Source organism: Haliotis cracherodii, unplaced genomic scaffold, assembly GCF_022045235.1.
Source record: "Haliotis cracherodii isolate W230 unplaced genomic scaffold, xgHalCrac1.p SCAF_14, whole genome shotgun sequence".
Taxonomy (NCBI): Eukaryota; Metazoa; Mollusca; class Gastropoda; order Lepetellida; family Haliotidae; genus Haliotis; species Haliotis cracherodii.
This window is the reverse complement of record NW_027266269.1, coordinates 27,976,979-27,992,625: the sequence shown is the minus strand read 5'-3', so window position 1 is coordinate 27,992,625 and position 15,647 is coordinate 27,976,979. Positions and strand designations below refer to the sequence as shown.

The window sequence follows — 15,647 nt, the reverse complement described above, 5'->3', positions numbered from 1 at the left end:
TCAGTGGCGAATACAACCCACAATGTCCAGAGTTACCTCCCTTTACCTGTGTATTAGTGGTGAATACAAGCCACAATGTCAAGAGTCGTCTCCCTTTAAACTTACCCGTTTTGACTGTGAGAGCAGCTTCTCGACTGTGGCGCCAGCGTATGGTGTCGATGACGTCGGGGAGCGTATGTAGTTCCCCATGAGAGGTAATGCATCGGTAAAGACCCGTATCTTCTAGTGTGAGGTTGTTTATGTGAAGAACTCCAGAGCGGAATAGAATATATCTGAAACACAATGAGTGAGTGAGTGAGTACGGTTTTATGCCGCTTTTAGCAATATTCCAGCAACATCACGGCAGGGGACACCAGGAATGGGCAACACACATTGTACCCATGTCGGGAATAGAACCCTAGTCTTTGGTGTGACCAGCAAACGCTTTCACCACTAGGCTACCCGACCGCCCGTCTGAAACACAATGTGACACCCAACAGATCTTTTACATATACCGCTGCTAACAACCGCCGGGCCACATGGATGAGGGGATCACAGCTAACACGGGGATCACTGCTAACAACCGCTGGGCCACATGGATCAGGGGATCACAGCTAACAAGGGGATCACAGCTAACAAGGGGATCTCAGCTAACAAGGGGATCGCAGCTAACAAGGGGGTCACAGCTAACAAGGGGATCACAGCTAACAAGGGGATCACAGCTAACAAGGGGATCACAGCTAACAAGGGGTTCACAGCTAACAAGGGTGTCACAGCTAACAAGGGGGTCACAGCTAACAACCGCTGGGATCCTCCTGCAAAGATACTTACTTTTCACTATCTTGAGGTAGATCTGTGCGAGCTTTCTCCCATTTAAAGATTGGGGCAGGGAAAGCGTCTATGCGGCATTCAAATCGAGCGGAGCCTCCTACAAAAGCTTCCTGAGAGAGTGGCTCGCGTGTAAAGTTCTTTGCAACATCTGAAATGAGAAGAGAAAACAAACAATAAACCTAATGTTGACAAAACAGTTATATCATATACCATTTGGTACGGCTCATTATACGCATCTGAAAATATGGAGAACATTTATAAACTGTCATAACATGGCATAACCACTCCAAACTATTCAGTATGGTGTCTCTGTTGTTATCATATACCTGAGCCAACATCGAAATGGTCATATCACAGGGGGGTAATAACCAGACCCGTACTGCACCCCCTTCCAGCGCTAATATGGTTTGAGGATCAGCACCATATTTGTGTAAAATACTCAAATATTCCATATTCCAAAGCCAATTACTTTCAAATAACTTGCGTACAGAAACACATGCATTAAACTCAAACGTATAAAAACAGCTTGCCTAAATACCCAATGGAGCTTTTCCAGCATGCGTACATAGGAGCTAATTTCAAAACGCAATTACGAGATGATTTACTGTCCGAGTCAAGCCTATATATTTAAAACAGTTTTATACATCAAAAACATTATTTCAGTGTTTTTTAAATCTTAAAAAGTTCACTAATTTGGGAGAAAACTCAATAGAGTGATGAATAGATGAGTGAAAAAATATTGGTTACCCAATGAAAACAGAAACCCTAGAGTAAAAACTCCACTGCTCAAAGGTTATCTGGAGCCCTGTTGTGGTATATGATAAAATAGGATATGATAGGAATATGACCTGTATCCCCTGACCAGCAATGGCACAATAGCCAGGAATATGACCTGTATCCCCTGACAAGCAATGGCACAATAACCAGGAATATGACCTGTATCCCCTGACAAGCAATGGCACAATAGCCAGGAATATGACCTGTATCCCCTGACAAGCAATGGCACAATAGCCAGAAATATGACCTGTATCCCCTGACCAGCAATGGCACAATAGCCAGGAATATGACCTGTATCCCCTGACAAGCAATGGCACAATAGCCAGGAATATGACCTGTATCCCCTGACAAGCAATGGCACAATAGCCAGGAATATTACCTGTATCCCCTGACAAGCAATGGCACAATAGCCAGAAATATGACCTGTATCCCCTGACCAGCAATGGCACAATAGCCAGGAATATGACCTGTATCCCCTGACAAGCAATGGAACAATAGCCAGGAATATGACCTGTATCCCCTGACAAGCAATGGTACAATAGCTTGGAATATGACCTGTATCCCCTGACCAGCATTGGAACAATAGCCAGGAATATGACCTGTATCCCCTGACAAGCAATGGCACAATAGCCAGGAATATGACCTGTATCCCCTGACAAGCAATGGCACAATAGCCAGGAATATGACCTGTATCCCCTGACAAGCAATGGTACAATAGCTTGGAATATGACCTGTATCCCCTGACCGGCATTGGAACAATAGCCAGGAATATGACCTGTATCCCCTGACAAGCAATGGCACAATAGCCAGGAATATGACCTGTATCCCCTGACAAGCAATGGCACAATAGCCAGGAATATGAACTGTATCCCCTGACAAGCAATGGCACAATAGCCAGGAATATGACCTGTATCCCCTGACAAGCAATGGCACAATAGCCAGGAATATGACCTGTATCCCCTGACCAGCAATGGCACAATAGCCAGGAATATGACCTGTATCTCCTGACCAGCAATGGCACAAAAGCCAGGAATATTGTTCTTAAGGTTTCCTCAAATAGTGGAAAGTCCACAAACAAGTTGCTTGTACTCTGAGAGAGTGCCCTTGACTTTCTAACTTACATGAAGAGTGTTACATCACCAAAGATTTAAAATCATTCTATAAATATGTCTCTAACACTGATTTTAGTCTGGCTGAAAGTAACAATTTATTTCACATGAAAATTCCACGACGAGAATCAAACCTGCAACCTCGCATATCATGTTTAGTATTGTAACCCACTGATCCACAAGGGCAGGAGATAAAAGGGTCTTCAATCTGACATGCCACTGGCTTCAGTTGTCTGCATGCTGCACATCATATTTCTCTTGCATCACTGTCATACTGTGACTAATGTATTGTTTCACCTTAAGGCATCCCAATGATGTTATTCTTTCCAGTATTTCCACACATAACTCCAATTCCCAAGCTCATGGCTTTACATTTTCAACCAAACCCTGAGTCATGTCACAACTTTAACATTAAGACCTTTTCAAACTTAAGCCTTTTTCAAGCCTGAGCCTACTATGCCTTGAACCTCCTAGAATCTTTGAATAAGTGATCTTGCATTCATAGCTAATGTTGCCCTTGTCTGTTGTGTTGACACCCAGTGCATGTGCACTGGGTCAAGACCACGGCCTGCCTCGGTGTGTTTGGGAGTATCAGTTCCTGGAGAGCTCACCAAATTGTGAAACGTCCACAACAGAGAACTGTGAAAGATGTCTCTTAACTGAATCAATACCGCATTCATTCGAGCAATGGCGGGAAGCAGGAGAAACAGGAGATGGTACACACTATCCAACATCCCACAGTGGAGACTGACTCAGTGCACTGATACACCAAACCAGCATTCCCCCAGTTTGTATGTTTGTTGTTTAACGCCGCTCTCAGCACTATTCCAGCTATATGATGCTGGTGTGCAAATAATAGAGTCTGGACTGACAATCCAGTGATTGACGGTGAGGTGAGGTGAGGTGAAATGGGGTTTAACGTCGCGTCCAAGATTATTGCACTTATATAGTGACGTGCATGTACGTGTGTGTGTTTGTGTGGCTGCTTGTACTAGTCCGGACTGATGCCGATTTATAGTGCTAGCTCACTGAGATACCATGCCGCAGTTAAACATGAATACCCCACTCAGACACAGTATACTGACTCCGAGACGACCAGTCCTTGTTTAAGTCCCTTAATGCCGAGCGCCAGACAGGGTAACAACAAGTACCATCTTTTAACGTCTTTTGGTATGACGCGGCCGGGGATCGAACCCCGGACCTCTCCGGGCGGATGCTCTACCACTAGACCACGGAGGCGGTCTCCAGTGATTTACATCATGAATATTGATCGACGCAATTGTGATGCATAAACCATGTCAGCAAGCCTGTTTGTTTGTTTGTTTTACACTCCACAATATTTCAGCTACATTATTGTGTTCTGCAAATAATCGTGTCTGGACCAGACAATCCAGTGATCATGGTGATAGAAATCATAAGCATTGATCTACGCAATTGGGACATGATGACATGCAGCAACCAAGTCAGCGAGCCTGACCACCCTATCCCGCCTTTCACAGCATGCATGGGTTGCTTCCAAAAAAAGGGGATCAGAAGCCATTAGGGGTGGAACAAAAAACTAGTATTGATCATGCATCACTTGGGTAGGGATCATGTGACCAAATTCTGGCGATCACAGATGGTGACATGTGATCACAGAGTATGGTCACATGATCACTGAGGTGTACATGTGATCACTGTGACTACAAGCATCATGTGACCAAACTCTGAGATCACATGTGAACATCTGTGACAACATGCACTGCTGTCATTATGTGAACAAAAGTGATCACATGTGCACCACAACAATCATGTGACCAAACTCTGCGATCACGTGCACCTCTGTGATCGTATGTTTGAGTATCTCAGCCTGTCTGTGATCAATATTCCATCTATATATAGCCCACGTAGGCAGCAAATCCAAACATAGCACTTCCTCATCTCACTGGCCTTCCTGGAAACAACCTCCCATAGAGCACACCATCGCTAGCAAGGCCCCGTCTTATACACCACGTTATTGATTTTCACCTCACCATAACAAAAAATACTGTTGATGATTTGCTCTGTAGTATTTCTGCATCGTAATAACAGAGGACTTAATCCTGTGGCTGAGAAAAGCCGGACACAACAGCGATGACACCAGATGTAATAACAGAGGACTTAATCCTGTGGTTGAGGGAGGCCGGACACAACAGCGATGACACCATATGTAATAACAGAGGACTTAATCCTGTGGCTGAGGGAGGCCGGACACAACAGCTATGACACCATATGTAATAACAGAGGACTTAATCCTGTGGTTGAGGGAGGCTGGTCACAACAGCGATGACACCAGATGTAATAACAGAGGACTTAATCCTGTGGCTGAGGGAGGCCGGACACAACAGCGATGACACCATATGTAATAACAGAGGACTTAATCCTGTGGCTGAGGGAGGCCGGACACAACAGCGATGACACCAGATGTAATAACAGAGGACTTAATCCTGTGGTTGAGGGAGGCTGGTCACAACAGTGACAACACCAGATGTAATAACAGAGGACTTAATCCTGTGGCTGAGAAAAGCCGGACACAACAGCGATGACACCAGATGTAGTAACAGAGGACTTAATCCTGTGGTTGAGGGAGGCCGGACACAATAGTGACAACACCAGATGTAATAACAGAGGACTTAATCCTGTGGCTGAGGGAGGCCGGACACAACAGCGATGACACCAGATGTAATAACAGAGGACTTAATCCTGTGGTTGAGGGAAGCCGGACACAACAGTGACAACACCATATGTAATAACAGAGGACTTAATCCTGTGGTTGAGGGAGGCCGGACACAACAGTGACGACACCAGATGTAATAACAGAGGACTTAATCCTGTGGTTGAGGGAGGCCGGACACAACAGTGACGACACCATATGTAATAACAGAGGACTTAATCCTGTGGTTGAGGGAAGCCGGACACAACAGTGACAACACCATATGTAATAACAGAGGACTTAATCCTGTGGCTGAGGGAGGCCGGACACAACAGCGATGACACCAGATGTAATAACAGAGGACTTAATCCTGTGGTTGAGGGAAGCCGGACACAACAGTGACAACACCAGATGTAATAACAGAGGACTTAATCCTGTGGTTGAGGGAGGCCGGACACAACAGTGACGACACCAGATGTAATAACAGAGGACTTAATCCTGTGGCTGAGGGAGGCCGGACACAACAGCGATGACACCATATGTAGTAACAGAGGACTTAATCCTGTGGTTGAGGGAAGCCGGACACAACAGTGACAACACCAGATGTAATAACAGAGGACTTAATCCTGTGGTTGAGGGAGGCTGGACACAACAGTGACGACACCAGATGTAGTAACAGAGGACTTAATCCTGTGGTTGAGGGAGGCCGGACACAACAGTGACGACACCAGATGTAATAACAGAGGACCTAATCCTGTGGTTGAGGGAGGCCAGACACAACAGTGACAACACCAGATGTAATAACAGAGGACCTAATCCTGTGGTTGAGGGAAGCCGGACACAACAGCGATGACACCAGATGTAATAACAGAGGACTTAATCCTGTGGTTGAGGGAGGCCAGACACAACAGTGATGACACCAGATGTAATAACAGAAGACTTAATCCTGTGGCTGGGAAAAGCCGGACACAACAGCGATGACACCAGATGTAATAACAGAGGACTTAATCCTGTGGCTGAGGGAGGCCAGACACAACAGTGATGACACCAGATGTAATAACAGAGGACTTAATCCTGTGGCTGAGGGAGGCCGGACACAACAGCGATGACACCATATGTAATAACAGAGGACTTAATCCTGTGGCTGAGGGAGGCCGGACACAACAGCGATGACACCATATGTAATAACAGAGGACTTAATCCTGTGGCTGAAGAAGGCCAGACACAACAGTGACAACACCAGATGTAATAACAGAGGACTTAATCCTGTGGCTGAGGGAAGCCGGACACAACAGTGACGACACCAGATGTAATAACAGAGGACTTAATCCTGTGGTTGAGGGAAGCCGGACACAACAGCGATGACATCAGATGTAATAACAGAGGACTTAATCCTGTGGTTGAGGGAGGCTGGACACAACAGTGATGACACCAGATGTAATAACAGAGGACTTAATCCTGTGGTTGAGGGAGGCTGGTCACAACAGTGACGACACCAGATGTAATAACAGAGGACTTAATCCTGTGGTTGAGGGAGGCCGGACACAACAGCGATGACACCAGATGTAATAACAGAGGACTTAATCCTGTGGTTGAGGGAGGCCAGACACAACAGTGATGACACCAGATGTAATAACAGAAGACTTAATCCTGTGGCTGGGAAAAGCCGGACACAACAGCGATGACATCAGATGTAATAACAGAGGACTTAATCCTGTGGTTGAGGGAGGCTGGACACAACAGTGATGACACCAGATGTAATAACAGAAGACTTAATCCTGTGGCTGGGAAAAGCCGGACACAACAGCGATGACATCAGATGTAATAACAGAGGACTTAATCCTGTGGTTGAGGGAGGCTGGACACAACAGTGATGACACCAGATGTAATAACAGAGGACTTAATCCTGTGGTTGAGGGAGGCTGGTCACAACAGTGACGACACCAGATGTAATAACAGAGGACTTAATCCTGTGGTTGAGGGAGGCCGGACACAACAGCGATGACACTAGATGTAGTAACAGAGGACCTAATCCTGTGGTTGAGGGAGGCCGGACACAATAGTGACAACACCAGATGTAATAACAGAGGACTTAATCCTGTGGCTGAGGGAGGCCGGACACAACAGCGATGACACCAGATGTAATAACAGAGGACTTAATCCTGTGGTTGAGGGAAGCCGGACACAACAGTGACAACACCATATGTAATAACAGAGGACTTAATCCTGTGGTTGAGGGAGGCCGGACACAACAGTGACGACACCAGATGTAATAACAGAGGACTTAATCCTGTGGTTGAGGGAGGCCGGACACAACAGTGACGACACCAGATGTAATAACAGAGGACTTAATCCTGTGGTTGAGGGAAGCCGGACACAACAGTGACAACACCATATGTAATAACAGAGGACTTAATCCTGTGGCTGAGGGAGGCCGGACACAACAGTGACGACACCAGATGTAATAACAGAGGACTTAATCCTGTGGCTGAGGGAGGCCGGACACAACAGCGATGACACCATATGTAGTAACAGAGGACTTAATCCTGTGGTTGAGGGAAGCCGGACACAACAGTGACAACACCAGATGTAATAACAGAGGACTTAATCCTGTGGTTGAGGGAGGCTGGACACAACAGTGACGACACCAGATGTAGTAACAGAGGACTTAATCCTGTGGTTGAGGGAGGCCGGACACAACAGTGACGACACCAGATGTAATAACAGAGGACCTAATCCTGTGGTTGAGGGAGGCCAGACACAACAGTGACAACACCAGATGTAATAACAGAGGACCTAATCCTGTGGTTGAGGGAAGCCGGACACAACAGCGATGACACCAGATGTAATAACAGAGGACTTAATCCTGTGGTTGAGGGAGGCCAGACACAACAGTGATGACACCAGATGTAATAACAGAAGACTTAATCCTGTGGCTGGGAAAAGCCGGACACAACAGCGATGACACCAGATGTAATAACAGAGGACTTAATCCTGTGGCTGAGGGAGGCCAGACACAACAGTGATGACACCAGATGTAATAACAGAGGACTTAATCCTGTGGCTGAGGGAGGCCGGACACAACAGCGATGACACCATATGTAATAACAGAGGACTTAATCCTGTGGCTGAGGGAGGCCGGACACAACAGCGATGACACCATATGTAATAACAGAGGACTTAATCCTGTGGCTGAAGAAGGCCAGACACAACAGTGACAACACCAGATGTAATAACAGAGGACTTAATCCTGTGGCTGAGGGAAGCCGGACACAACAGTGACGACACCAGATGTAATAACAGAGGACTTAATCCTGTGGTTGAGGGAAGCCGGACACAACAGCGATGACATCAGATGTAATAACAGAGGACTTAATCCTGTGGTTGAGGGAGGCTGGACACAACAGTGATGACACCAGATGTAATAACAGAGGACTTAATCCTGTGGTTGAGGGAGGCTGGTCACAACAGTGACGACACCAGATGTAATAACAGAGGACTTAATCCTGTGGTTGAGGGAGGCCGGACACAACAGCGATGACACCAGATGTAATAACAGAGGACTTAATCCTGTGGTTGAGGGAGGCCAGACACAACAGTGATGACACCAGATGTAATAACAGAAGACTTAATCCTGTGGCTGGGAAAAGCCGGACACAACAGCGATGACATCAGATGTAATAACAGAGGACTTAATCCTGTGGTTGAGGGAGGCTGGACACAACAGTGATGACACCAGATGTAATAACAGAAGACTTAATCCTGTGGCTGGGAAAAGCCGGACACAACAGCGATGACATCAGATGTAATAACAGAGGACTTAATCCTGTGGTTGAGGGAGGCTGGACACAACAGTGATGACACCAGATGTAATAACAGAGGACTTAATCCTGTGGTTGAGGGAGGCTGGTCACAACAGTGACGACACCAGATGTAATAACAGAGGACTTAATCCTGTGGTTGAGGGAGGCCGGACACAACAGCGATGACACTAGATGTAGTAACAGAGGACCTAATCCTGTGGTTGAGGGAGGCCGGACACAATAGTGACAACACCAGATGTAATAACAGAGGACTTAATCCTGTGGTTGAGGGAGGCTGGACACAACAGTGATGACACCAGATGTAATAACAGAGGACTTAATCCTGTGGTTGAGGGAGGCTGGTCACAACAGTGACGACACCAGAGGTAATAACAGAAGACTTAATCCTGTGGTTGAGGGAGGCTGGTCACAACAGTGACGACACCAGATGTAATAACAGAGGACTTAATCCTGTGGTTGAGGGAAGCCGGACACAACAGTGACAACACCAGATGTAATAACAGAGGACTTAATCCTGTGGTTGAGGGAGGCCGGACACAACAGCGATGACACCAGATGTAATAACAGAGGACTTAATCCTGTGGTTGAGGGAAGCCAGACACAACAGCGATGACACCAGATGTAATAACAGAGGACTTAATCCTGTGGCTGAGGGAAGCCAGACACAACAGCGATGACACCAGATGTAATAACAGAGGACTTAATCCTGTGGCTGAGGGAAGCCGGACACAACAGCGATGACACCAGATGTAATAACAGAGGACTTAATCATGTGGCTGAGGGAAGCCGGACACAACAGTGATGACACCAGATGTAATAACAGAGGACTTAATCCTGTGGTTGAGGGAAGCCGGACACAACAGCGATGACACCATATGTAATAACAGAGGACTTAATCCTGTGGTTGAGGGAGGCTGGTCACAACAGTGACGACACCAGATGTAATAACAGAGGACTTAATCCTGTGGCTGAGGGAGGCCGGACACAACAGCGATGACACCAGATGTAATAACAGAGGACTTAATCCTGTGGCTGAGGGAGGCCGGACACAACAGTGACAACACCAGATGTAATAACAGAGGACTTAATCCTGTGGCTGAGGGAGGCCGGACACAACAGCGATGACACCAGATGTAATAACAGAGGACTTAATCCTGTGGCTGAGGGAGGCCGGACACAACAGCGATGACACCAGATGTAATAACAGAGGACTTAATCCTGTGGCTGAGGGAGGCCGGACACAACAGTGATGACACCAGATGTAATAACAGAGGACTTAATCCTGTGGCTGAGGGAGGCCGGACACAACAGCGATGACACCAGATGTAATGACAGAGGACTTAATCCTGTGGTTTAGGGAAGGCCGGATACAACAGTGACAACACCAGATGTAATGACAGAGGACTTAATCCTGTGGTTTAGGGAAGGCCGGATACAACAGTGACAACAGTGACAACACCAGATGTAATAACAGAGGACTTACTCCTGTGGCTGAGGGAGGCCGGACACAACAGTGACGACACCAGATGTAATGACAGAGGACTTAATCCTGTGGTTGAGGGAGGCCGGACACAACAGTGATGACACCAGATGTAATGACAGAGGACTTAATCCTGTGGTTTAGGGAAGGCCGGATACAACAGTGACAACACCAGATGTAATGACAGAGGACTTAATCCTGTGGTTTAGGGAAGACCGGATACAACAGTGACAACAGTGACAACACCAGATGTAATAACAGAGGACTTAATCCTGTGGCTGAGGGAGGCCGGACACAACAGTGACGACACCAGATGTAATGACAGAGGACTTAATCCTGTGGCTGAGGGAGGCCGGACACAACAGCGATGACACCAGATGTAATAACAGAGGACTTAATCCTGTGGTAGAGGGAGGCCGGTCACAACAGTGACGACACCAGATGTAATAACAGAGGACCTAATCCTGTGGTTGAGGGAGGCCGGACACAACAGTGACAACACCAGATGTAATAACAGAGGACTTAATCCTGTGGTAGAGGGAGGCTGGTCACAACAGTGACGACACCAGATGTAATAACAGAGGACTTAATCCTGTGGTTGAGGGAGGCCAGACACAACAGTGACGACACCAGATGTAATAACAGAGGACTTAATCCTGTGGTTGAGGGAGGCCGGACACAACAGCGATGACACCATATGTAGTAACAGAGGACTTAATCCTGTGGCTGAGGGAGGCCAGACACAACAGCGATGACACCAGATGTAATAACAGAGGACTTAATCCTGTGGTTGAGAGAAGCCGGACACAACAGCGATGACACCAGATGTAGTAACAGAGGACTTAATCCTGTGGTTGAGGGAAGTCCGGATACAACAGTGACAACACCAGATGTAATAACAGAGGACCTAATCCTGTGGTAGAGGGAAGCCGGACACAACAGTGACGACACAGATGTAATAACAGAGGACTTAATCCTGTGGTTGAGGGAGGCCGGACACAACAGCGATGACACCAGATGTAATAACAGAGGACTTAATCCTGTGGTTGAGGGAGGCTGGTCACAACAGTGACAACACCAGATGTAATAACAGAGGACTTAATCCTGTGGCTGAGGGAGGCTGGTCACAACAGTGACGACACCAGATGTAATAACAGAGGACTTAATCCTGTGGCTGAGGGAGGCTGGTCACAACAGTGACGACACCAGATGTAATAACAGAGGACTTAATCCTGTGGTTGAGGGAGGCTGGTCACAACAGTGACGACACCAGATGTAATAACAGAGGACTTAATCCTGTGGCTGAGGGAGGCTGGTCACAACAGTGACAACACCAGATGTAATAACAGAGGACTTAATCCTGTGGTTGAGGGAAGCCGGACACAACAGTGACAACACCAGATGTAATAACAGAGGACTTAATCCTGTGGTTGAGGGAGGCCGGACACAACAGCGATGACACCAGATGTAATAACAGAGGACCTAATCCTGTGGTTGAGGGAGGCTGGTCACAACAGCGATGACACCAGATGTAATAACAGAGGACTTAATCCTGTGGCTGAGGGAGGCTGGTCACAACAGTGACGACACCAGATGTAATAACAGAGGACCTAATCCTGTGGCTGAGGGAGGCTGGTCACAACAGTGACGACACCAGATGTAATAACAGAGGACCTAATCCTGTGGCTGAGGGAGGCTGGTCACAACAGCGATGACACCAGATGTAATGACAGAGGACTTAATCCTGTGGCTGAGAAAAGCCGGACACAACAGCGATGACACCAGATGTAATAACAGAGGACTTAATCCTGTGGCTGAGGGAGGCTGGTCACAACAGTGACAACACCAGATGTAATAACAGAGGACTTAATCCTGTGGTTGAGGGAGGCTGGTCACAACAGTGACAACACCAGATGTAATAACAGAGGACTTAATCCTGTGGTTGAGGGAGGCCGGACACAACAGTGACGACACCAGATGTAGTAACACAGGCACCAGGTGTCTGACAAGATTATCTCCAGGTCCTGATAAGAACATCTCCTAAACAGAGGCTGAAAGGAACATCTCCTAAACAGAGGCTGACAAGAACATCTCCTAAACAGAGGCTGAAAGGAACATCTCCTAAACAGGCTGAAAGGAACATCTCCTAAACAGAAGCTGAAAGGAACATCTAAACCGGGTCTGACAGGAACATCTCAACAGAGGCTGAAAGGAACATCTCCTAAACAGATCCTGACAAGAACATCTCCTACACGGAGGCTGACAAGAACATCTCCACAGGGTCTGACAAGAACATCCAAAAGGCTAACAAGAACATCTCTCAAACAGAGGCTGACAAGAAAATCTCATGATTTTTTTTATTCCTCGTATGTAATTTACATCGTTTACAACGATTGTCGCTCAGAAATACAATTACAACAGCATAAGACAGCTGAATAGTCTGAAGCCCGAGTCTATTAAAAGTGTCTTTGGTCTCGTAAGCAACTAATAAACAATGATGAAATAGTCAAAATACATCCAATCTATAACTACAATGCTGATCAACATTTAGCACACCTTTGACTAATGATGACTAATTTGTTCCCTAGTAAAGTTGGGTAGTATAGAAATAAGCCTGCGAAAAACAATCACAATCCCTGCTTTCCACATAAAATTCAAAATACATCAAAGGCATCGATCCCTCTATATTCAAAATGAGATTATCCTGTACAATGATTATTGAGATGTAACGTAAAACTGTATATTTGTGCTGCCCGACCAAGCGCAAACAACCATCGATGTATCATTTGTACTGCTGCCACATAAACATCTCCCCTTGTCAAACATAAACAGTCTGCCACGTTAGCCACTTGTCCAAAGCCCGAGTCTAGTACAACAGCCTGTCGGACAAGTGGAGCATCTCTTGCGGTAGTTCAACAAGTCCAGTAAAGTTTTTCTCCCATAAATCTGTCATCAAACAGATGAAACTAATTTAGCGAATGTGCAAAATATATTTTTTTTTATCTAAGCAACATTGAGCACCTGCTGGACCATTCATGTAACATCACTTAAATTGAGTATTTGTAAATTGATGCAAACTTAATGTGTATAAACAAGACACAGAACATTACAATGATTTTTAAACCGTATTACCAAAAAATATTTGCAACCTGTGTCTAACTTAAGATATATGCATTCCTAAATTATGTAAATGATTTGACCTCATACTCTCAAGTCCTGGGGGCTGTTCCAAAGAGCAACTTTAGCGCCATAACGGTGGCCATAAGTCTGTGTTAACGTATGGGAAGTTGCTCAACGAGTGTTATTATCTCCCACAACAATACACTGCTACCCATATTTCCAACTGGGCTATATTTGTGTTATTCACCAAGTGTTACAATCTCCCACAACAATACACTGCTACCCTTATTTCCAACTATATCTGTATCCGTGTTATTCCCCGAGTGTTACAATCTCCCACAACAATACACTGCTACCCATATTTCCAACAATATCTGTATCTGTGTTATTCACCAAGTGTTACAATCTCCCACAACAATACACTGCTACCCTTATTTCAAACAATATCTGTATCTGTGTTATTCACTGAGTGTTACAATCTCCCACAACAATACACTGCTACCCTTATTTCCAACAATATCTGTATCTGTGTTATTCACCAAGTGTTACAATCTCCCACAACAATACACTGCTACCCATATTTCCAACTATATCTATATTTGTGTTATTCACTAAGTGTTACAATTTCCCACAACAAAACACTTCTACCCTTTTTTCCAACTATATCTATATTTGTGTCATTCACCAAGTGTTACAATTTCCCACAACAAAACACTTCTACCCTTTTTTCCAACAATATCTGTATCTGTGTTATTCACCAAGTGCTACAATGTCACACAACACACTTCTACCCTTATTTCCAACTAGGCCATATTTGTGTTATTCACCGAATGTTACAATTTCCCACAACAAAACACTTCTACCCTTATTTCAAACAATATCTGTATCTGTGTTATTCACCAAGTGCTACAATGTCACACAACAATACACTGCTACCCATATTTCCAACAATATCTGTATCTGTGTTATTCACAGAGTGTTACAATCTCCCACAACAATACACTGCTACCCATATTTCCAACTATATTTGTATCTGTGTTATTCACCAAGTGTTACAATCTCCCACAACAATACACTGCTACCCATATTTCCAACTATATTTGTATCTGTGTTATTCACCAAGTGTTACAATCTCCCACAACAATACACTGCTACCCATATTTCCAACTGGGCTATATTTGTGTTATTCACCTAGTGTTACAATCTCCCACAACAATACACTGCTACCCATATTTCCAACTATATTTGTATCTGTGTTATTCACCAAGTGTTACAATCTCCCACAACAATACACTGCTACCCATATTTCCAACTATATTTGTATCTGTGTTCACCAAGTGTTACAATCTCCCACAACAATACACTGCTACCCATATTTCCAACTGGGCTATATTTGTGTTATTCACCAAGTGTTACAATCTCCCACAACAATACACTGCTACCCATATTTCCAACTATATTTGTATCTGTGTTCACCAAGTGTTACAATCTCCCACAACAATACACTGCTACCCATATTTCCAACTATATTTGTATCTGTGTTATTCACCAAGTGTTACAATCTCCCACAACAATACACTGCTACCCATATTTCCAACAATATCTGTATCTGTGTTATTCACCAAGTGCTACAATGTCACACAACAACACACTGCTACCCATATTTCCAACTATATCTATATTTGTGTTATTCACTGAGTGTTACAATCTCCCACAACAATACACTGCTACCCATATTTCCAACAATATCTGTATCTGTGTTATTCACTGAGTGCTACAATGTCACACAACAATACACTGCTACCCATATTTCCAACAATATCTGTATCTGTGTTATTCACCAAGTGCTACAATGT

The 15,647-nt window shown here is 45.2% G+C and overlaps 1 protein-coding gene across 1 annotated transcript in view; it reads right to left on the bottom strand.

Annotated features, from left to right (window-relative positions):
* LOC139461158 (protogenin-like) overlaps positions 1-15,647 on the bottom strand; it is a 73,430-nt gene that overhangs the window by 24,609 nt on the left and 33,174 nt on the right. The window contains exons 3-4 of the mRNA XM_071242721.1: positions 811-958; positions 106-272 (exon numbers count right to left, since the gene is read on the bottom strand). Of these exons, the coding sequence (XP_071098822.1) occupies positions 106-272; positions 811-958 (315 nt within the window). The remainder of the gene's footprint in view (positions 1-105; positions 273-810; positions 959-15,647) is intronic.